General features: G+C 37.9%; 1 protein-coding gene across 1 annotated transcript; it reads left to right on the forward strand.

The window, feature by feature from the left end:
- The first annotated feature begins 4,593 nt into the window (after positions 1 to 4,593).
- On the forward strand, positions 4,594 to 22,620 carry LOC149831645 (uncharacterized). Its single transcript, XM_090014041.1, has 11 exons — positions 4,594 to 5,387; positions 13,352 to 13,616; positions 16,080 to 16,239; positions 16,324 to 17,137; positions 17,261 to 17,669; positions 17,775 to 17,956; positions 18,229 to 18,394; positions 20,195 to 20,425; positions 20,509 to 20,859; positions 21,636 to 21,737; positions 22,105 to 22,620. Exons 1-11 carry the CDS (start codon positions 4,864 to 4,866, stop codon positions 22,345 to 22,347), a joined length of 3,447 nt encoding a protein of 1,148 aa, XP_089870167.1. The 5' UTR covers positions 4,594 to 4,863; the 3' UTR covers positions 22,348 to 22,620.
- The last annotated feature ends 1,312 nt before the right edge of the window (positions 22,621 to 23,932 follow it).

A 23,932-nucleotide genomic window follows, 5' to 3' on the forward strand; every position in this document is an offset into this window, starting at 1 on the left:
TTGGATGGTTCACAGAGATCGAAGAACAAAAAATTGCTCTCACCAGAAGTCTGAAGGGTTCTTCAGTCATTTTAGCAGTCAAGACGAGGAGCAAGTTGAATCGGTGCTCGTACGTGTAGGCACGAGCGTAGATGATCTGTTTATTCACAATTTGGGCGTTACTGGTTCACCCGATTGTATAGTAAAATCCAGTACCATTTTAGCTTATTTGGAAAAGGAGCAAATGCACAGACGTACTCACGTTGTCGAGAACTGCAGTCGCGTCCATTCTGAACCTTTCTGCTATAGGAATTATGCGGTCTGGCCGGCTGAAAGAGAGACGTTAATTAAGAAAAACACTGTTAGAATGACCCGGTTCTTTATTCAAACCGGTAAGAGAGAGAGAGACGAACTTAGAATATCAACATTACTATAGGTTACACACGTTAAAACCCGTAAACAAAACAAACAGGCAAAGAACACATAAGCTAAAAAAAGAGCATAGAATACAAAACAGAAACAGAGGCGATCAGTCCGGATCTAGGGGACTGTCAGAATATAATTTACTAACTTATTGAAATGAATCGGGTTTTACCTGAAAATAGCATTGTTGCGCGACATCCAAACAGCCCACCAGGAAGAAAGCAACCAAGTTCTCCAAATGATCCTTACTGGTGTCTATATAGGCTACGAGTGGTAGCTGCAATTGCAATGGGTTCGTGAAATTCACTACTGTCAAATCTTAATTGTGTGTTTGTTTTTGAGGGAAAGAAAATTTTTGCATGTGCATATAATACATGCAATGCGTGGATGAATTCTGCTCTGGTATTACGATCTGTGTGCGCATAGTGGATGTGTATGTGTAAATGTGTACGTGTCTTCATGTATCATGGATGTCATCATGTGCCATGTATGTGCATACAGGCACTTGCATGTGCCTGGTGGATGTCATCTTGTCATGGATTAGGGGTGGCAATCGGGTCAGGTTGGCGGGTCAGCATACCTCAAACCAAATCCGACCCGTTTATTAAATGGGTCGGCTGTGGCAAACAAGAACCCGACCTGTTTATTAAACGGGTAACCCGCTAGTCCTGCCCCTCGAAACAGTTAATTTTTTTTTTTAAAAGCCTAGTCCTAGCCCAGCTCTGATTCCATATGAAATAGATTTTTATCCATTTTTGTAGCCCAGCTCTCTGACTGCAGCAAATAGTTTGATTTGTCCATATGAGATAGATTTTTATTAATAATTGTAGCCATTTTTTATTTTATCTAAAAAAAAAAATTTTGGGGGCGCTGCCCCGGAACCCCCGACTATCGCACGAATAATTTTTTTTTTGCTACACCCCTGTTTGCACCCCCCTCACATGAATCCTAGCTACGCCCCTGGTTGGGTCGGGTAAACGGGTTGGTGTGTTGACCCGCCTGCCTAACCTGTTTATTAAACGGGTCAGCCGGGTTGGCATACCCCTAACACGAACCCAACCCGTTTAATAAACGGGTTAGACGGGTCGACCTGTTTATTAAACGGGTTCATTTTTGGTTTTGCCACCCCTATCGTGGATGTGTATGTTGTTTAATCATGCATGCACGTGCATCTCTTGGCTGCATGCTGCGTCCGGCAAGCACCAGCCTATTGGATTAGTGCATTAAGCCAATTGGTTAGCTCGGACTCAATTGAATTTCCATATCCGGTTAACTAAACAGGTAGACATGTTTCATTGGCCTTTTCACACCATAATCCAAATAAATCTGGATCCAGTTAACATCCGAAATTCATGATACGTATATCCACTTAAATTGCTAATACGATCAGAATCTTGTATCGTTCTTCCTAAAGGAGTGACTCGGCTCACTGGGTCAGGGCCTGTCGACTCGCACCAGTCTCAGGTTACGTTGCAGCCACATGGGGTAGTGTGGACCTCAGCACAGGCCATGCATGTGACAGCCAACTGAGGGGGACTGGGCCCCGACCCAGCACATGTGGCACAGTGGCAGACACATCGGAGATTGGGCCCAGCCTTCCGGTGGACTGGTGCATGTGTGTGGCAGCTCCCACTTGGGGCCGAGTACTTTGCTCAGTACTCGTCCAGAGTACTGGATCTGCTCTTGGTTCTGTCTAGCCATGTCCCAAACCGAATCCATATGTACTATTTGGTAATGTCTTCAATGGAAATTAATCCGACCCATAGTCAAAAATCTCGTTTTCGAGATATTCTCGGCAAAGGACAATCTCGAGAGATTTTCAATCAATGAATTTTTCTCAAGAAAATTTTGAGAAAATCTAGTTCTCTCTCTCACACGCGCACACACACACACACATATATATATATATATATATATATATATATATATAGAGAGAGAGAGAGAGAGAGTATTTTGGCTTGAAAAAAGAGAAAAAGCTAAGTGGGAGGAAGGTTGAAAATAAAAAGTTAATGTAAAAAAAACATTGGATTTTAGTCCCATATCCAAGAGACAGGAGGAAAGGCACTGTACCAACTCTATAAATAGAGGGCGTCTCCCTCTTATTCACTTTCAAGCAAGGTTGTTAAATGCGATGAGGCGAAGCGAGGCGTTGAGCATGTTATGAAGCGAGGCGTTGAAGCGTAAGCTTCATGATCAAAATAAAAAAATATATAATATTAATAAAATAGCACTGGTAAATGGTTTTTTAATATAAATATACATATGTGAGTTTGTTATATACATAAATGAGTTTGTTTGATGGTTGATTTAGTAAATATAAGGTTTTTTAAATTATAACCTTGAATTTGTTTCCATCAAAAACGGCCTAAACAAAAAAAAAAAATCTTAGTGATGCATATAAATATTTTTTTCTTGGACATATCAAATGCATACATGCAATAGAACTATCATGAAATTTTGCGCATATCTCTTACTTATATAGAGCCAGGTATATGTAAATTTAAGTTAGTTATACTAATGCAAGATTTTTAGTGGTTTACCACCACGTAATTAATGGGGAGCTATTAATGCTATTGAAACTTGCATCAAACATTTAGCTGAAATCATAGTGAGGGGAATCCAAACAGTGATATATTTGAAATTATTTTAGATAATTATGTATTCAAAGCAATTTCAGAACGCTTAAGGTACCGAGGGTGCGCCTCAATACCTTGAGCGTGCGCCTCGCCTATGAGGCGTATCGCCTGTGAGGCATACGCTTCAAGTACTGAGGTGAAAGCCTCTCACAACACTCCTTTCAAGTTAAAAAAAAAACTTGTGAGGTAGACGAACATCATTTAATGGCCTGCTTTATTCGGAGGTGTGGGCACTCTAAAAAAAAAGTTTGGTTTCATTTTGATACTTTGTTTTCGCGTTTTTTTAAAGTATCGGGAAAACTACGCTATATTTTTAATTCAAGCGATATTTTGAAAATATCTCGTTTATTTCGCATACTTTTCAGCTGTTGAATTTATCGATTCTTTCGCAATAAATTCAAAATATCGCCAAGATTCGTTACTATATTCCCACCCATCGGAATGAATGCAACGTAACCGAGTTAAAGGCGGAGGCTAACCTGGGTAGAGGCACAAAGCGTATGAGCAAGCTGAGTTTTCCCCGATCTGAAAAGAAGAGCATAGAAGCCTTGATCGTCTTTTAAAACGACCTGGTAGACTGTGTGTCGTAAGCTAACGGCAACAAAAAGAAAGAGAGAGCGAGAGTTCTGGGACTCTCTACAGAAAATAATAAAGAAAACCTTCTTTAGTTTTATCTAAAATGCCAACATGGTCCAACATCTTTTAGATAAGGACTAATACGCCCCAATAATTTTTGGAAATAGTTGGAACGCTTTGCCTATCATATTTTGACAATGTCTGAGGCAAAAAAAAAAATACTTTGTTTTTGAATAATTAACGTGTCAAAATGTGCTTGTCTTCAACAAAACAAAATCTTAGGGACTTTTGTATCGATATAATAAAGTAGAGGGCGCATTAGTCATTTCACGTTTCTTTTTTCATGCTTTTCTCCTTACCTTCAGAAGAATCTCGTTTCCTTTCCTGTAGGATAAAGTTTATTATATCAATATAGATCAACAAAATCGTGGTCTAATGAAATCATGATTAAGGAGTACTCCTTAATCAAGCACACCCTTTAGAATAATAATGACTTGAATAGTGTGATTTTCAGACCCAAGGGGTTTGGCACAGTGGGATAGGGCTTAGACGGTTCGAATCTCATGGGTGTCACCCTCCTGCGTAAGCCTAGGGTTGGCTAATCCATGTGATCTTGAGGGGTAAGTCCTCGGAGTTTTATGCTGACAGGACAGTGACGGTCTCTCCGGCCTGTAACGGTTTCTCCAAGTAAAAAAAATAGTCTGATTTTTCATGTTCAACCTATCTTAGTTAAGTAATTCACGAGTCAATGTGTTATCGAGGAACTGCTAGGAACACAAACCAAATTAAGGACAACGCAAGGTGACGTGCACTAGCTGGCTGCTCCTATCACACAAGTGGAGGCATCGTTGCTTAAGGTTGGCAATTGTTGGGGGGTTTTACAGAAAATATGTGGAAAATATTGCGGGTGTATTATTTAAGACAAAAAGTTTGGTGGCCATTTAGAATTATAAAAAAAAGAAAGAAAGAAAGGGAACACGTCGAGAGAGAGAGAGAGATTAGGGCAAAACTCTACTGGGAGCACCAGTGGAAGAGGAACCCTAATCCTCTCTAGAGAGAGAGAGAGAGAGAGAAAGAGAGAGAGCTTCTCCGTCATTTCCATGAAAAAGAATCAAAACCCCCAAGCTATTTCCCGGAAACCCTAGTTTCCTTCTTGCCCAAGATACTGTCTTTCCCCTTTATAGGTTTTTCCCCCCATTCTTCTCGGGAGGAACGAAACTTGGGAGGGGAGGGGATTCCACCTTTAGAGATGGAGGAGCGAGCGAGAGAAGAATCCGGTTTGTCCGACGAAAACCCGGGGAGCACCGAGGATACGACGCCGTTGTCCTCCGAGGAGCCGCAGCCTGAAGCGGGTGGCAGCGGAGATGGCGACGACGAAGAAATCATCGATGTTACCGGGAAGAAGTGTGAATTCTCGCTTCTAGACACTTCATCTCCGGTGGGAAACCCGGCTTCCGGGTTGTATATTTTCAAGAACTCGTTCAATTTGATCCCTGGTGCGGTCGAGAGGCTGCCGCGGTTGAAGACGCTGAAGTTTTTTGCCAATGAGGTGAATGTCTTCCCGCCAGAGATGGGTCTCCTGACGGAGTTGGAGAGGTTGCAGGTAAGGGTCTGCTCGCCGGGGTTTGGGGGCATCGAGCTGCAGAAACTAGAGGGATTGAAGGAGTTGGAGATTTCCCGGTTGCCTCCCCGACCGTCTGCCATCTCTATCTTGTGTGGCCTTGCCAATTTGAGTTGCCTCACCCGACTCTCTGTTTGCCATTTCTCTATCAGGTAAAACTCTAATCGGGTTGCCATCATCACTGAGATTATTGTCGGCCATGATGGTATTTGTCAAATTTGTTTATACATTATTCTACAAACACCCCCACCGCCACCATCATCATCACCACCAGTATGACCAACGCTACTGTTGTCATCTCATTGTTGACAATGATAGTATTGGCTAAATTTGGTGAATCTGCTTTTCCCTTTTGTAGTAGAGTAGCAATTTTTAGTTGAAGGTGTGGAAATGTATCAAAGCCTTATTTATGTCCAAGATGACTGAGAATGTGCATTGAATACGTTATTAGAATTTAGAATACATGCATGTATGTTATTTTCTTGATGGATTCTGTGCACGGTAACCAGGAAATGCTACGGCTATGTAATTTCACCTGAAAAAATAGGTCGAAGTTCAAATTTTGAACTCTCACTCAGAAAGTGTTGACAGTGACAACGTGGCCAAGTAAAACCCTGTGCATGTGTATTCCCATATATCCTGTGCATACTTTGAAAAATAGTTGAAAACCCATTTCGATATGTTCAGAGAGGTGTGTATGCCTGTCATCAATTGAGTTACTGCCATAATTTGCTTCTCAAATGTTAATAATGCATTAATTTTAAGATAGAGGAGTTAATTGGTTACTGTGTTGGTCCTTAAGCTACTAATTGCCTATAATTTTCTTTATGACATGGAGCAGGCTGAAATGGGTATTTTTGAAATTGGGTATTCTTGGAGTTGTCATTATTTTTACAATGCAAATAATAACAAGGATTGATTCTTCAGCTAGAGTAGGGATGCATCTATTTTTATCGTTGACAGGGTTAGATTTGACATACTTCCGTTTTTATCATTGACAGAGCTAGATTGATTCATGGTCCTGTCAGATTTTTCACTAATGGCTCCTAGGCATGCTACACACTAGTTCTGTTATGCTCTTACACCATTGTACTGAATAAAGTCATGTTTATTTTACATCGTGTGCATGCTGAAAAGATGCGCTCATCTTGGTAACTTGAATACAATTTGATTGAGTTCATGAAACTTCTAAAATTTAACATTTGTTTAGGTTTTGAACTATAAAATACATACTTTGGCTTTCTTCATTGAAGAACATTGAAGCAATTCTTTTACAATATTTGGGAAAGTGTTAGAGTTGGTTAGATCAGTTAATCTGTGATAACGGACTTGTGTATGTCTCCCTCCAATCTGCAATAGTTCCTGATGCACCTCTTTGTTGTCTGAGCAGTCAGGACCAAGGTTGTAAGTATGGTATCATTACCCATATCGGTCGGGCCCAAAGTAACACCGAACGCATTGTAATTTTTTAATAAAAATTTTCAAAAATAAAAAAAATCAAGAAAAATCAGAAAAAATTAGCAGAAAATTTTAAAAAATCATATAACATGAAACAATGATGACTTGCACAAAATACGACCATAAAATCACATATAAAGCATTTATGTCTCCATGAGCTGCTATGAATGACATGCATATCTCATAAGAAAAATGTAAATTGTGAAATAATAAGCAACACTAAGCTAACAAGTCATAAGATCCATAACAGTGCATGTTTACATAAACAAAAACAAAATCCCCAAGTGTTTCTCAATACTTAAAATTTTACATAACCAAATATTTTTAAGTTCAAACAAAAATGAAGACTTCTTCTTCTTCTTGCAAGACATCAAGTCCCAAATCACTCTCAAGTTCTTTAGGAGTGAAAACAAACTCACCTTAAGGAGTCGTCTTATATATTTTTAAAAAAATGAAAAAAAATGAGTGGAACATAAAATGCACTAATTGTGTATCGTAAGATACACCCTGTATCAGGGTGTATCGTACGATACATGGAGTGTATAGTACGATACACCTAATACAATTATGATAAACACCCGTATCTCGATAAGGGTGTGTATTGTATTGATTAGGCCCAAAGTAACGATGCGTTACAGTATGATACTTACAACACTGGCCCAGACTTGTCCAAAATGATCAGTTGGATGATTCCGGATATCTAGTCATCAACATCTTTACAACAACAACAACAACTACGCCTTCATCCCAAAACAATTGGGGTCGGCGATATGAACCAAAAAAGAAAATCATTCTGGGTCTTCCACATGAATCCTTCTCCTCCAATCATTTCTATCCAATGCCATGTCCTCGGTGAGGTTCAAAGCATTCATATCCTTTCCTATCATCCCCATCCAAGTCTTCCTAGGCCTACCTCGACCTCTTTTAACTAATATATTTTCCCATTTCTCCATCCTTCTAACTGGAGCATCATTAGGCCTTCATCGAATATGTCCAAACCACCGTAAACGATTCTCTCTCATCTTATTTTTAATGGGTGCAATGCCTACCTTCTTACGTATCTCCTCGTTTTGAATCTTATCTTTTATTGTATTTCCACACATCCATCTAAGCATACGCATCTCAGCTACACTCATTTTTTGAATATGATGTCTCTTGGCAGCCCGACATTTCGTACCATATCGCAAAGCGGGCCTAATAGTCATCCTATACAACTTTTCCTTCAACCGTAATGACATTCTATGATCGCACAACACTCCAGTTGCACTTTTCCATTTCACCCACCAAACCTTTATCCTATGATTTACATCTCCATCAATTTCTCCATACTTTTGAATGATAGATCCCAAATATTTGAAACAATCATCCACCGATATTTCTTGCTCACCAAGCTTCACTACACTACTTCGTTGCTTACTAAACCGACATTCCATGTATTCTGTCTTACTCTTACTCAACTTAAAACCTCTTGCTTCCAATGTCTGTCTCCATAATTCTAACTTAGCATTAACCCCAGCTCTAGACTCATCAATCAAAACAATATCATCAACAAACAACATACACCATGGCACATTTTTTTGAATTGATCTCGTAAGCTCATCCATCACTATAGCAAATAGGAAAGGGCTTAAAGCAGATCCTTGATGTAACCCAACCGTTATAGAAAAATTGGTTGTCACCCCTCCAAAAGTGCAGACATTGGTTACTACTCCTTCATACATATCTTTAATTATACTAATGTACTTGAGAGAAACACCTTTCTTCATCATTGTCTACCAGAGAACGTCCCTAGGTACTCTATCGTATGCCTTCTCCAAATCAATAAAAACCATATGCAAATCTTTGTTCCTCTCTCTATTTCTCTCAATAAGTTGTCTAAGAAGATATATAGCTTTCATAGTTGATCTTTTAGGTATAAAACCAAATTGATTCTCCGATATCATGACAACCTTCCTCAACCTAGACTCAATCACCCTCTCCCAAAGTTTCATAGTATGACTCATGAGTTTTATATCACGATAGTTTGTGCAATCTTGTATATCACTCTTATTCTTATATAGAGGCACCAAAATACTCTTTCTCCACTCATTAGGCATCTTATTTGTCCGCCAAATCTTGTTAAAAAGATTTGTCAACCATTTTAAACCTTTCTCTCCCAAGCATTTCCAAGCCTCGATAGGTATACCATCTTGGCCAACTGCCCTTGTTGATTTCATTTTCTTTAAAGCCTCTGCAATTTCTTTCTTTTGAATCTTGCGCATGAAGTCACGATTCATCTTATGAAAAAGAATGGAGAAGTCTTCAAGATCCTGAGCATGACTTTCATTAAATAGCTTATCAAAATAATCTTTCCATCTTTCCTTAATCTCCTCGTCTTTGACTAAAACCCTTTGTGTTTCATCTTTGATACATCTAACCATACCTAGATCCCTCGATTTCCTATCTCTCATCTTTGCAAGCCTATAAATATCCTTCTCGCCCTCTTTGGTATCCAACTTGTCATAAACCTCCTTATATACCTTATCTCTCGCGTTTCGAACTAATTTTTTAGCTTCCTTCTTTGCTATCATATACTTCTCCAAGTTCTCATTATCACGACTCTTACTTAGATTTATATAACACTCTCTTTTAACCTTAATAGCTAATTTGACATCCCCGTTCCACCATGATGTATCCTTACCTAGCGGTGCACTGCCTTTAGACTCACCCAATACCTACCTAGCCACCTTTCTCATGCCACCCGCTATCTTATTCCACATTGATTCTGAATCATCCTCGAGACACCAATCAACTTCCTTAACTACCTGCTCTACAAACATTCCTTGTTTAGCTCCTTTCAGTGCCCACCACTTAATTCTAGGATCTATCCTATGTCTATCCTTTTTGTGGCATTGTCTAATTCTAAGATCTAAAATTAAGACTCTATGTTGTGTAGCTACACTTTCTCTCGGTATAACCTTACAATCGATGCAACAACCCCTATCTCTCTTTCTAAGTAGGAAAAAATCTATCTGACTCGTATTAACCCCACTTTTAAATGTTACTAGGTGAGACTCCCTCTTCCTAAACCAAGTGTTTGCTAAGATCATATCATAGGACAAACCAAAATCTAAAATCCTTTCTCCACTTTCGTTTCTTTCTCCTATACCATAGCCTCCATAGATACTCTCAAATCCATCCCTACTAATGCCTACATGTCCATTAAGGCCACCGCCGATGAAAAGCTTTTCTCCATAAGATATCCCTTGTACTACTCGATCTAAATCTTCCCAAAATTGACGCTTAATGGAATCATCTAAACCTACTTGAGGTGCATAAACACTAATAATATTAATAATATCCGTACTTAATACTAATTTAATAAGTAAAATCCTATCACCCTTCCTATGGACCTCAACTACATTATCTATAAACTCACGACTCATAACAATCCCTACTCCATTCCTATTCCTATTTATTCATGTATACCAAATCTTATATCCCCAAGGTTCTATCACTTTTGCTTTCTCACCTATCCATTTGGTCTCTTGTAGACATAAAATATCAAATTTTCTCCTACACATAACATCTACTAACTCTACCAACTTACCAGTTAAAGACCCTATGTTCCAAGTGGCTAACCTAATTTTATGGTCTTGGACTAACTTCTTTACCCCCACCCATCCAACAAAGTGAGGGAACCCTTTCCTATTTGACACCACACCCGGGCACCGGTGTGACGCGTCGCTTCTGGGCGACGGCCTAGCAACCCTTGCCCATTTATCACTGCCTTCGGGCCTATAGAGTACAGCGCGTCGCTCAGTAGGGAACGCCACAACGAAATTCTCATATTGGTTCATATTCATAGGGTATGACTATGTTTTTATGCTGACTGGCCTACCGCAACCCTCTTCCTTTATCCGGGCTTGGGACCGGCAGTGTATAACTAAACAGTTATACAGAGGCGGAGTTAGTCATCAACATCTTTGTACTGCTTAATTCTTGCTCCAATGTACTCTGGCAGAAAACATCTCTTGCTACCTCATTCACATAATGATGGCTGAAATAAAGGTGCAATTTGTTTTTACACCCTCTGAACGAGAAAAGAGAATTAAGCAACAATTAAAGTCCATCCATATTCATGGTCATCCATCCAACTCTCATTATATATTTTTACTTTTAAATCCATTTTGAAGAAAGGGCACAACATCAATGAAATATCAAACTGAAGGTGCTACTTAAACACAATGAACTTCAGAATTCTTTGATGGAATAATCATAACCCATTATTATAAAAGTTCTCATGGCCCGGTAAGATTCTTGCACACTTATGTTCTGGATTTGATAAGATAACACTGATGAATTATGCAACATGTGTCTCCAAAACGAGAAAGGGAAGGACATTTAGCTGTCAAAAGCGGTGCCTAGGTGGGCTAGGAGCAGGGCCACCGCCTAGGCTTATGTTTCTAGGCGGTAGGGACCTGTTTTTTCACCTAAGTTGCCTAGGTAGTGCTTAGGCTGTCCTCGCTTCAGCCGTAGGGACATGGTTGTCATTTTTTGTTTCCTTTTTTTTTTCTTCCTCCCGCCTAAAAAACTTTCTTTTTTGTTCTCTCATTTTCTTCTTCTTCTTCTTTTGCTTTTCTTTTTTATGTTCTTATTTTTTTATTTTTTTTATTTTCTTTTTCTTCTTCCTCCTCCTTTCACTCCTCTGCCTTCTCTTTTTCTTCTTCTTCCTTTATTTTTTTCTTCTTGTTTTACCTTTTTTTTTTCTTCCTCCTCTTGCCCCTCCAATCTTCTTTTTTCTTTCTTCTTTTTTTATTTTTGATGTTTACATATATGTATGTGTTTTTGACACACACACACACACATATACAAAAACTGTTTTTTCAATATATATAAACTGTTTTTTCAATATATATAAACTGTTTTTTCAATATATATATATATATATATATATATATATATATATATATATATATATATATATATATATATATATATATATATATATATATATATATATATATATATATATATATATATATATATATGAGTGCGGGGTTCATCCTGTCCCCTTTTTCTTTACGTCACCGTTAAGACCTTCCAAATATCAAAGTTTTAGGTGTTTTATGCTCAATTTAAACCATTAGATGTGTTTATCACTACTTATTTATTGAGAAACATGCATTGTTTCAAATTGATTTGATGTAAAAATGTGAACATTGTATCATGAAATTTTAGTATGATATCAACTGACGATTTTTTACCTCTTTAAAAGACACATCTGACCTTAAAGATGCTTAATCGATTACATGTTCTCTTTTCAACAACAATCATAGACACATCTAACGGTTCGGATCGAGCATAAGACATCTAAAAACTATTATTTTTGGAGAGTCCTAACAGTTACCTAACGAAACAGGGGCATGATAATTCCCATTCTCTCTCTGTCTCTCTGTATATATATATATATATATATATATATATATATATATATATATATATATATATATATATATATATAGAGAGAGAGAGAGAGAGAGAGAGAGAGAGAGAGAGAGAGAGAGAGAGAGAGAGGTTAATCGGATGGTCTACCCCAAGTATTGGTGTATTTTCAATATTATGCAATTTCATGAATTTTATGACATGTTACACTGAATTACACACTTCAATCATAGTTACAATCATATGTTTGTTACTAAATTTAACTATTTATTGTAGTATTTTTGCCTTTCTTGATGTTTTATTTTTTGGTACCAACTAGGGTGTCTTCCGCCTAGGCTCCGATTAGCACTTTTGACAACTAAGGAAGGACAAATCTTAAATTGCAATACTATGTTGTTGATCTTCTATATTGACTGATCAAATATGAAATTTTCACATGATTTTGTTCGGAAAAGTATTTTCCCTAAAACAAGTGTCTCCTGAATATTTTAGTGGTGTCCTATCTCAGGAAAACCTAGAGGTGTAAAAACAAGACGGAAAAAACATTTCATCCAGGCTGATTTTCCAATTGAAGGAAGTCACAATGCTATAGTATTCCCACCACCAAGACTTTATTAGCCAGATGTTATCTTCCCTCTGTCAATTCCAGAGTTGCCAGTCAGGGAAGTGGGAGCGGGAAGTGATTCGGGAAGCGAGGTGTTTCCAAAATTTTAGGAAGCGGGAAGCGCGGGACAACTTAGAAGCGAACTAGGAATCATCTCGAAAGCGGCCTAGGAAGCAAACTAGAAGCGACTCAGGAAGCGAGGGGGAAGCGAAAAAGAGAAAAAGTAAGAAAAAAAACACAAAAAAAATGAAAAATAAGGGGAAGCGAGCTTCCCCCAATGGAAAGTGCACTTCCCAATTTTTTTTGCGCTTCCCTGCACGTTTTGGAAGCACCACGTTTCGTGCTTTCGAAATGCACTTCCCCATATACTATGGCACTTCCAGTAACCATGGTAAATTCTAGTACTGTTAAACTGTGCCTGACACTTACAGATGATTTATTAATAGACAAGTAGTATTTCCTTTCATCTTGGTAACACTTGCAACCTAATTAGATCATTCAAATGATATTGCATCCATATTGCTACTTTAGTATGATTTGTTAAGAACACTTTTTAGTTTTTTCATGCCATTTTTCTTATGGATATATGCATATTAAAATAGTTTGCCTATTACTTAAATTATTTTGCAGATATCTTCCTCCAGAAATTGGTTCTCTTAGGAAGCTTGAATACCTTGATCTCTCATTCAATAAGCTGAAAAAGCTACCCGATGACATAGCTGACTTGACCTCCTTAAAATCTCTGAGAGTTGCCTGTAATAAGTTGGTAGATCTGCCTGTTGGTCTATCTTGTTTGATCAAGCTAGAGAGCATGGACTTGTCACACAATAGATTGACGTCCTTGCATCCTCTCAATCTTTCTTCAATGCAGTCTCTTCGTCTTTTGAATCTGCAGGTAATTGACGTTGCAAAATCTGTTGCCTTAGAACTTTGTGTCCAAATTCCTTAGTTGCCTTTAAACTATGAAATCTCTTTTTTTTTTAAATGGAATTTCATATGTAATATCTTTATGCAAGTTTATGAGGATCTGTCTTTTGTGGAAATCATATATCCATGCCCAGTCTCTACTTTTTTAATCTATTATGAGGATGCCATAGTCATTTTAGTGCTTCATCAAACCCGAGGAAATGGTTCTATTTCTTGCTTTCATTTTTCCATGGTTTTCCTTGTGCAGGTGTTTATCTGTATTTTGGCTCTCATAGTTCATGCTATCACTTTCTTTTGCCTTCCAAAGAGTTCATGTCAAACTACGGTTGGTTTGAATGTGTTGTAGGGGACATCTATATGGTTACATCATCAAACCAATTCGTTTGTGGTTAAGATTAATAAAAGCAGAAAGGCCATCAAACCCAGCTTGATTATAAGAAAATTTTCCCACTTTTATACCATGTTATATGCATGAGAAAGAATCAAAGAATTCTGTGGCACAATAAATCACTTTTGGAGAGACTTATCATGAAGGCATTGGAGTTAAGTTCTTTTTCTGACGAGCCAAATTAAGTAATCTTAGTAGAAGACAAGTAATAGCACATGACCATTGTAAGGGTTTGGTGTTAATTTGCATTTATGAGTCTTACTTTAAGGTTTTGGAGTTTCATTTGTGTCTTGGTATGAGTATGAGTATTTTAATTGTATCTTTGTCCTTTATTCATTAGGGTTGCTTCATGTTGAGGTTAGGGTTAGGGTGAAGTTGATAAATACCTATTGTAATAGGATTCTTCATTGGTGAAGAAGTTTCTTTTGAGCTAAGCAATTGCTTGTGGAGGTTAGGGTTCTTTTAGAGCAACCCTAAATTGTTCATCTCTCGCTCTCTCGTTTTTATTTCCTTGTTACTCGCTTGATGCGATCTCTAGGTTAATATCAATTGGTATCAGAGTTGTAGATCTTCAGCGTGATTATGGCGATTAGAGAACTCGTATAGAAAACAAAAATGATCAAAGTGCAGCAGTTGAGATGCTGACTTTGATGCAAGAAACCCTTATTTAGGACTTGTGCCGTCATTATGTGAAGATGTGTCCTCTCGAACAAAAGTAGACACTATACTTATAGCGTGTCCTCTTAAAATTTATTATCTAGAACCACCCAACATTAAAACCAATATGTCCCCCAACTTATACTCTTCTATACCTAAATGTATCCAAGATTCTATTAACCCAAATCCATCTAGCTTGAGCTTGATTTAACACGTGGATCCATTGGAGATACCTCTACATCAACCATAAAAAATGAGGATTCCATGCCCATCAAGCTTGCAACTTCTAGAGATTGGATTTCACCATCAAACCTTTCAAATCCATACTTAGCCAGTTTATTTCACACACAAGCTACTTTAGAGCAATGGTTTGCAGCACTAGAACAAAATTAAAAGAATAGCGAGTGGATGAAGCAGAACGGGAATGATAGCACATGTCCAGAGTAAGGGTTTGGTGTCAATTTGGGTTTATGTTAACATAGACACCATTTGGATAGGGGTGCCTAAGTAGCATTTTCCTATCATAATGGTAAGGGCAAAAAAGGAGTGTAGTTCTTCAAATATACTTTGAAATAGCATGTCATTTTGAAAAAAAATTGCAAAGTTACTATTTTTTTTGTCATGGCTACCCCTCTTTCTGTTTTTATATATGAGGTCTTTGTTTGGGTAGGTGACACCTAGGCACTAGGGAGCATGGTGGCTAGGTGTTGCCTAGGTGGATCTGTATTGATGATGTTCTTTGATGTTATGGCGGCTTGGAAATTTCTTCAGATATGATCAATCTTAGTACAATAGTCTCATCATTTGGTAGCATAATGAGTAACCCTAGGTTATGGAAAAAGCTGGAAAGACAAAGCCTATCTCCTTAGGGATTCTCATGGTTTACTTATGTAGCTTTGGTGCCATGATTTCGGTTATACTGCTTCTATTAATCTTTGTATACGGTTGGAAATAATACTGGAAATAAACATATCTTACATGCATGACATTGCTTTATCTATTCTATCAAATTATTTTATAAACTATAATCCCCCTTGCAACTTGTAAGTTTGGAAATTTTAGTGGCATAAAATAAAACATATTCTCAAGTTACCTAGATGCTCCTTTGACTGTAGATATACCAGAACACTATCTTAGGCTACTTGTAGGTCAAGTTCTCAATCCTTTTGATATCTTGCATCTTGTTTGGATTTTTTGCTGTTTGACTTTCTATTATGCTGTGCTTCTATATCTGACCAGATGCCTTCTGAAAGCTTTTATCTAAATTCCAAGTTGTCTCAAGTTTTTATACACATTCATAACATACATTTAATCTATTTATGTCCTCGGTTGCCGCTTAGCTTGACATTGTTAACTCATATGCTTTAAATTTTCATTTGTCTCAAGCACAATAAACTGTACAGTTGCCAACAAATACCTTCATGGATACACTGCAACATGGAAGGAAATGGGAGGGAAGCTGCACGGAGTAAAGTGGCGAGTTCAATTAGTTTGGTGGATGTGCGTGATGCTGTTGATAATGTTACAGAAAGTCATTCTGGCATTGGTGAGTGTGGCTGCAACATCAGAACTTGTTTCTATTTTTCATGGCTTCTTAGCATAACTTTCTTTTATTCTGGTGCACTTAAAGGATGCCAGAGAATATCTTCAAGTATAGCATCTGAAACTACATCAAACAGTAGATCTAGTTCTTGGAGAGTGAGAAAGGGGTGGAAACATAGTGACTGTCAACAAGAAAAGGCTCGTCAGGAACGATTGAACAACAGTAGGAAATTGAAATCTGGGAATCATGATGAGATGATGAGTGTGAAAGTAACTTCAAACTTTAAGCCATGTAGTGTCACAAAGAGTGATGGATGCCAACTGAAACATCTGGACGGTGAAGAAAAACAGTCACATTCTGAATCTGGGCAAAATTCTGATGTACATGTGTCAAACATGGCGAAAAATCTTCCTTGTGCTGTACTTGACATTGCTTCAGAAAGTGGTTCTCAAATTGTTAATGTCAGTCCGGTTGATGACTGTCAAATTCATTCAGACAATGGTTTTGAAGATTGTCCTGGCATTCCATCTACTGTGATTGATGATAGTGAACAGTGTGAATGTGAATCAGACAGCAATTGCAGGAACTGTAGTGTGTTCCCAGTGAGCCATCTGAAGGAAATAGAAAATGAAGATGGTAGGTGTGAGAAACAGAAATGCATTTTGAAGTCAAAAAGGCATTCTGACAGGGCTCCTGATAATCCTAAACCGAGCAAATGCCGAAGACCAGTCGATGATTGCTTAAATTTGTCATGCAAATACAGTACCGAGTCATTCTGTGGTGTCGATGACCATCTACCAGATGGCTTCTATGATGCTGGACGAGGTCGCCCTTTCATGCCTCTGGAGAATTATGGTCAGGGATTTTGCCTTGATTCCCGTGAGGTTATCTTGGTTGATAGGTTAGACCTTATGAAAAACTACTCTCCAGATTCACACACATGCACATGCTCTCTCTCTCTGAGCTCATGTTGTTTATGTGTTTTCATTAATGTATCTGATGATGTCATGTCTCCTACTGACAGACATAGGGATGAGGAGTTGCACGCAATTGCATTGTCAGCACAAGTACTGCTTTCTCGGCTAAAGCAGGCAACAGACAGAATACGTGAGGTTGATAACTTCATAAGGGCATCTGTGCTTGCCCTCTTTGTTTCAGATTGCTTTGGTGGCAGTGACAAAACTACAAACATTGTTAGGATGCGCAAAGCTGTTGCTGTTTCAAATTATCAACAACCTTTCATCTGCACATGCTCCACTGGAAGTGATCACGAGGTCAGAAGCTCCTGCATTTCAAGCATGAAAGATGCTGTAAGTTTCAGTGATCTCTGTGAGCAGTCACTGCGGCTAATCAAAGAAGAACACAATTCTAACATTGTTCCTATAGGGGCTTTGCGGTTTGGTATTTGTCGTCACAGAGCAGTTCTCATGAAGGTGTTTATACCAAATTTTGTTTTTCTTTTTCCTGTTGTCATTATGTGTATCATTGTGATTGCCCATTAGTATGTTATGTTCTGACTGTTGATTTGAATTGTGTAGTACCTTTGTGATAGGGCAGATCCTCCCATCCCTTGTGAGCTTGTTAGAGGTTATCTGGATTTCATGCCACATGCTTGGAATGTCATCCTCATTCAAGATGGCAGTTCTTGGAGGCGTATGGTTGTTGATGCATGCTATCCTGCTGACATTAGGGAAGAGATAGATCCAGAATACTTTTGCAGGTACTTTGCTTATTTCTCATATAATATATGTCTCTCCTGTGCCCGCCCCCCAACAACCCCCAAGAAAAGAAAGAAAAATAAATTTTAGTAGGTTCTGGATATGTTTTTTGATGCTTGAATTTGAACATCTTGCATGATTAGACAGCAGATAAATAGCATGTCTAGGCTTGTAGCCAGTGGTATTGGGTTCCAAATATTTTTATGTGTTTCTCCTTTGTACTTCACATGATTTGTGCTGATCTCATGAGATTCTTGTTTGAAATCTGTTTCAGATACATGCCCTTGAATCGGTTTCATGTTCCTGTCACCAGTCTGGACTACTTGGCTATCTCTGGTAGATCTTTTCCTTCATTATCACTGTCTGACGTAGTGACGGAGAAAGCTTCAGGATCGATTGTTAGAAGATGCATGTTTGGAGCCATTGCAGCTGCTGCAAAGGTGTTCTTTGTTCTTATACTCTCAGCACCTTTCATGATAATATTTGTTTCAGATCTGATAGTAGTGCTTGCTGTTCCATTTACTATAATTGTTAAACTCTCTTTTGAACTTATTAGATAGTACATGTTGGAACTGTGCAACTATGCAATAATTCACTTATGTCATTGGCATTCATTGGTCTGGAAACTCATCACTTATTGGTGTGTGAATTCATGCTTGCGTTCATTCTAACAGAAGTTGCATGAGAAATCTGGGTCTTATTAATGGCCCTGCTTTGCTATGTAGTTTTTCTCAGGGCATGTGTTGCTTTATAAGCTGCAGCAGCAGAAAGTTAGCATTAGAAAATTTATGGGGCAATCCTGATATAACCTGCTCTAGCGGGAGCTATGTAAAATGGGTACCTTAATATTCCCCATGTCTGTGTTGCTGGTGCTGGGTGCTGCCACATATAGACATGCTATACAATGTATAATATACATTGCATGTTTTTATAAATTATTTTTTTTCAAGATTTTTTTTTTATGTATTATGTTTACTAATTTGTGTGTTGTACAACATACTCAACCCACGTGCATCCTTGCAACTTTTTTCTTTTGGGAAATAACTGTGTTGTACTGGATGTAACCATGTCATGCCATTTACCGGCAGCCGTGCCCGTGATGTGACTCATGAGGCATCTTGCGGATATCAAGATGTGTTATCTGATTTTCTTATTTTGACAGCCGAAAGATCTCAATGATTTTAAGATAGAAAACAGGAATCCAAATATTCGAATGGTTCACATCTGTTAAAGCTGAACATTTGAATTATTTTTGGTGATCTAATAATTTATTTCCTTGTTCTTTTTCTTTTGTGGACAATCATGTGGTTTGTGTTACTTGAATTCTTCATAAGTGAAATGTTAATTCATTGGTGTTTTGAAAATTTTGGTGATCTAATGATTTATATATGCAGTTTATGTTATTTGAATTCTTAACTGAAATACAAATTTATTGATGTCATGAGCTACAGGCTTAGTTGTCTGCCATTTTATTTGCTTATCTGCATGGTTTTTATATCACAGTTCAAGTGCACCTAATGTCTTTAATCACTGTTCTTGTGCATTTTATAATTTACGTATGTGGCTCTTTATGAGGAAGTTTGATCCTTGGATATTTGGATGCAGTGAATAGCTTTTATGTTGTAAGCATGTTTTTTTTTTTTGAGGAAGGAATTTTATTAGCAATAAGAATCAAAACAGGCTTCCGGTTGAGGAGAGATAAATCAAGGAAGCTGAGAACAGAGGAGAGTGAGAATGAAAAAGTGGGCACAGCCATGAACATGTTTATGCTATAAGCATGTTATATTTATTTATTTTTATGTTAGTATGAGGGGGCAATCTTAATGCCATGCTAACTCCTGGAAGACATTGCTCTGCCCCTCTAGACCGATTAGATAGTCCAAGACAGATTAACTATCTATTGTAAAATGATTTCCATTTCACAAATTTTTTTATTACATGCCTGTTCACCAAATTTTGTTCATACAGGAATAGGGTACTTCCGATTACCCTCTGGAAGTAATCTTCTGAACATTTTGGAGACACCAGTTAATTACTGTTAAATTTCTCACCTAGTTGGACCCTGATTATCTTAATGAATTTAACGTGATGTTTGTTTTGTTTTGTAAATTTTTTCACGTGATTTTATTTCTGGTTATGTGCTTAAGGCTTGTTAATGTGACCTTTATTTCATTTTTGCATCATAGTTTCTAGGTTAAATAGCCTATAGGCTATAGCTTATAGTTTAATTCTTGGTGCAGATTCACACTTTAAAAGCGTATGATAGTTCTCAGGAGGAAAGGAAATTTTTTGAATATGCTTGCTTAGGAGAAGTAAGATTGTTGCAGGCTGTGAAGGGTCATCCCTGCATTGTGGAAATTTATGGGCACCAGATCTCTGCTCAGTGGGATGCAGAAGCTGATGGGAAAAGGGGAAATCATCTATTGAAGTCAACGATTGTTATGGAGTATGTCAAGGGAGGTTCTTTGAAGGTTAGTGAATGCCTGAAATGTATTCCAGGATTCTCTTGAACTTGCATCATTTTATAAATTGCCATTGTTTCCTGCTGTTTCAGGCCTATATAGATAAACTAGCAACAGAGGGTGAGAGACATATTCCTGCTAGGTTGTCATTGTTCATCGCAAGGGATGTGGCATGTGCATTGGTTGAGCTTCATTCTAAGCACGTTATTCATCGGGACATAAAAAGTTTGAACATTTTGATTGACCTAGATGAGAAAAGAGTTGATGGAAGTCCACTTGTGAAGCTCTGTGATTTTGACAGGGCTGTACCTCTAAAGTCTTTCTTACATACATGCTCCCTAGCTCACCTTGGTATTCCTCCACCTGATACTTGTGTTGGTACTCCTTGCTGGATGGCCCCTGAGATGGTTCAGGCAATTCACAGAAGGGAATCATATGGACTGGTAAATTCTCAATTTACTGAACCATCATACAGTTCTAGTAATATCGCCTCTGTATTGTGTTATTTAGCATGATGAGATAAAAATCATTTTTCTGAGAATTTTGAAAAAAGTGATATCTTTACTCTTTTTGAAAAAAGTGATATCTTTTACCCCATCATTCATTTTGTACATTAAGTTTTGGCCACTGTTTCTGTGTAGTTGGTTGTGAAAGTTTTTGCTTAAAAAATATACTGATTTTGTAAAGCTGTCTGCATGATTGGACGCATTTTTGGCTTTTGGCTTTATTTTACTTTATCACAACACTTTGTGGACATACTTTTTTCTGTAGAGTCTATTTTAATTTTATTTTGTGAAAAAGAAAGAGGATATGAATGCTTTGAACCTCACCGAGGACACGGCATTGGATAAAAATGATTGGAGGAGAAGGATTCATGTGGAGGACCCAGAATGATTTTCTTTTTTGGTTCATATCGCCGACCCCAATTGTTTTGGGATGAAGGCGTAGTTGTTGTTGTTGTGAAAAAGAAAGACCATGAGGATTAGACATGGCATTCACTCACTCACTGCATATCTAGCAGATCACCCTGTTACCCATTAGATTTTATCAAATTTCTTTCTTTTATTAGGGGCCTTTCAAAAGTTCTACGTGAGATGATAAGTTTGAACTTTGAACTATCCATCCTTATGGAGATCAAGAAATTTCTTTACACATATTGCTGTGGATTGGTTTCCTTGGTTGTAAGTTGGAAGTGTAACGCTTTAGTTTGTGGCTGCAGGAGGTGGATATTTGGTCTTATGGGTGTCTTCTGTACGAGATGCTTATGCTTCAAAACCCTTATGCTGGCTTATCAGACTCTGAAATCCAGGCTTCCATTCAGGTATTTTCATTTTGACAAAATAAAATAAATTATTTTTTACCAAAATTCTTTCCCATTCTCATTGAGAATTGGGATGCCTTTGATAGGTTGAGTAGAGATGGATGATCTTTTTTGTGCTCAAATAATGCATAAACTGTCACCAACTCCTGATTTTATTTTGTTCTTTTTTGCCAAAATTCTTTTATGTTCTCATTGAGAATTGGGATGACTTGAAATGTGTAGGCCTACAGTAGCTGTGTTTGTACACAGATTGAATGGAGATGGGTGATCTTTTTGTGCTCAGATAGTGCAACATACTGTCAAATTAGTCTCGTATTTCCGACCTGTTCGTTTACATGCATGACCTACTAGGATATCATTATTGCAGATTAAGCAGCGGCCCCTGCTTAGGCCAGAGTTGGAGGAACTGGCAGGACCATCTAAGCTAAAAGGATCTGAATCTGATACATCATCTCTGTCTGTTGGAGAAGATGCAGAAATTATGAAAATGTTGGTGGAGCTGTTCCAATGGTGCACTAAAGGAGAACCTGCCAACCGCCCGACTGCAAAAGAGGCTTATGACATGCTTTGTGCAGCTTCATCACCGACAGCCAATTCAGAATCGAGTTAAATATGAAGATTTGGTTGTGGATCCATGAGGTGGCTGGTTGTAATGCTTTAACGTCATCATCTAATGTAGATTATTGATTATTCTTGCGAGCTCTAAATCTAACATTAGCGTTGAGTTTCCTGTGTCTGATCTCAGTAGAGAACTTTTTCTGAGTCGGACAAAAATGTAGTAAGGATAATTTACAGTCTGGTTGTAATTTGAACTCGAAATTTTGATTTTGAATTTATTTCTAGTGAAGAGTTAATACATCAAAGACACCTGTTTTGGTGCAAAGTTGGAGTACCGTCTTTTCGAGTGACATCAAAATGTAACAGGGGTAAACTCGTCTTCAGAATGAGGTTATACAAATCATTCATTCAAATATTTAAAGACCAATGGGGTTATTCTAGGTAATTAAGGCACGTGCATGCTTTTTAAGTTATTTCACAAGAGCTTTTCTGATAGGTGGGGTTAGCCCCATGGGTTTGAACCTGACACCCCTTGGTCATTGACAATACAACGTAACCATCCATGATCCAGCTATTGCATTCAACCCCTTGCATCACAACTTCTGAAGAGGTCATCTATCTCAATACTACTACTGCCCAAACATGTTTTTTAAAGAGGCCACCTGTCTCGGTACTATTCCTACTTAAGCATATTTCATAATTTTATGAGATCTGATGCATTAGTGCTGGTATAATTGCACTCTTATCAAAAGAGTTTAAGAGTATTAAAACATGTGTTTTGGTAATCTGTGAATGCCTTTTTCATTTTTTTATTTTTTAAATAAAATTTTCCTCAGAGAAATTATTAATTTAATGGAGACAGGTCAATGTATGAAGGCGTAGTAACCAATGTTCGCACTTGTGGAAGGGTGACAACCAATTTTCCTATAACGGTTGGGTTACATCAAGGATATGCTTTAAGCCCTTTCTTATTTGCTATAGTGATGGATGAGCTTACGAGATCAATTCAAGAAAATGTGCCGTTGTGTATGTTGTTTGCTGATGATATTGTTTTGATTGATGAGTCTAGAGCTGGGGTTAATGTTAAGTTAGAATTATGGAGACAGACATTGGAAGCAAGAGGTTTTAAGTTGAGTAAGAGTAAGACAGAATACATGAAATGTCGATTTAGTAAGCAACGAAGTAGTGATGGGAGTGTAGTGAAGCTTGGTGAGCACGAAATACCAGTGGATGATTCTTTCAAATATTTGGGATCTATCATTCAAAAGTATGGAGAAATTGATGGAGATGCAAATCATAGGATAAAGGTTTGGTGGATGAAATGGAAGAGTGCAACTGGAGTGTTGTGCGATCGTAGAATGCCATTGCGGTTGAAGGGAAAGTTTTATAGGACGACTATTAGGCCCGCTTTACTATATAGTACGGAATGTTGGGCTGCCAAGAGACATCATATTCAAAAAATGAGTGTAGCTGAGATGCGTATGCTGAGATGGATGTGTGGAAATACAATAAAAGATAAGATTCGGAACGAGGAGATATGTAAGAAGGTAGGCGCTGCACCCATTGAAAATAAGATGAGAGAGAATCGTTTACGGTGGTTTGGACATATTCGACGAAGGCCTAATGATGCTCCAATT

The sequence above is a fragment of the Nuphar pumila genome, chromosome 7 (genome assembly GCF_984573655.1).
Source record: "Nuphar pumila chromosome 7, dmNupPumi1.hap1.1, whole genome shotgun sequence".
NCBI lineage: Eukaryota > Viridiplantae > Streptophyta > Magnoliopsida > Nymphaeales > Nymphaeaceae > Nuphar > Nuphar pumila.

What these genes read in the sequence shown, in the direction of transcription:
- LOC149831645 (XM_090014041.1), top strand. Translation starts at nt 4,864, where the DNA reads ATGGAGGAGCGAGCGAGAGAAGAATCCGGTTTGTCCGACGAAAACCCG. An exon ending in GATCCAGAATACTTTTGCAG is followed by an intron (nt 17,957 to 18,228) that starts GTACTTTGCTTA and finishes AATCTGTTTCAG; the next exon opens with ATACATGCCCTTGAATCGGT. An exon ending in TCAAGGGAGGTTCTTTGAAG is followed by an intron (nt 20,426 to 20,508) that starts GTTAGTGAATGC and finishes CTGCTGTTTCAG; the next exon opens with GCCTATATAGATAAACTAGC.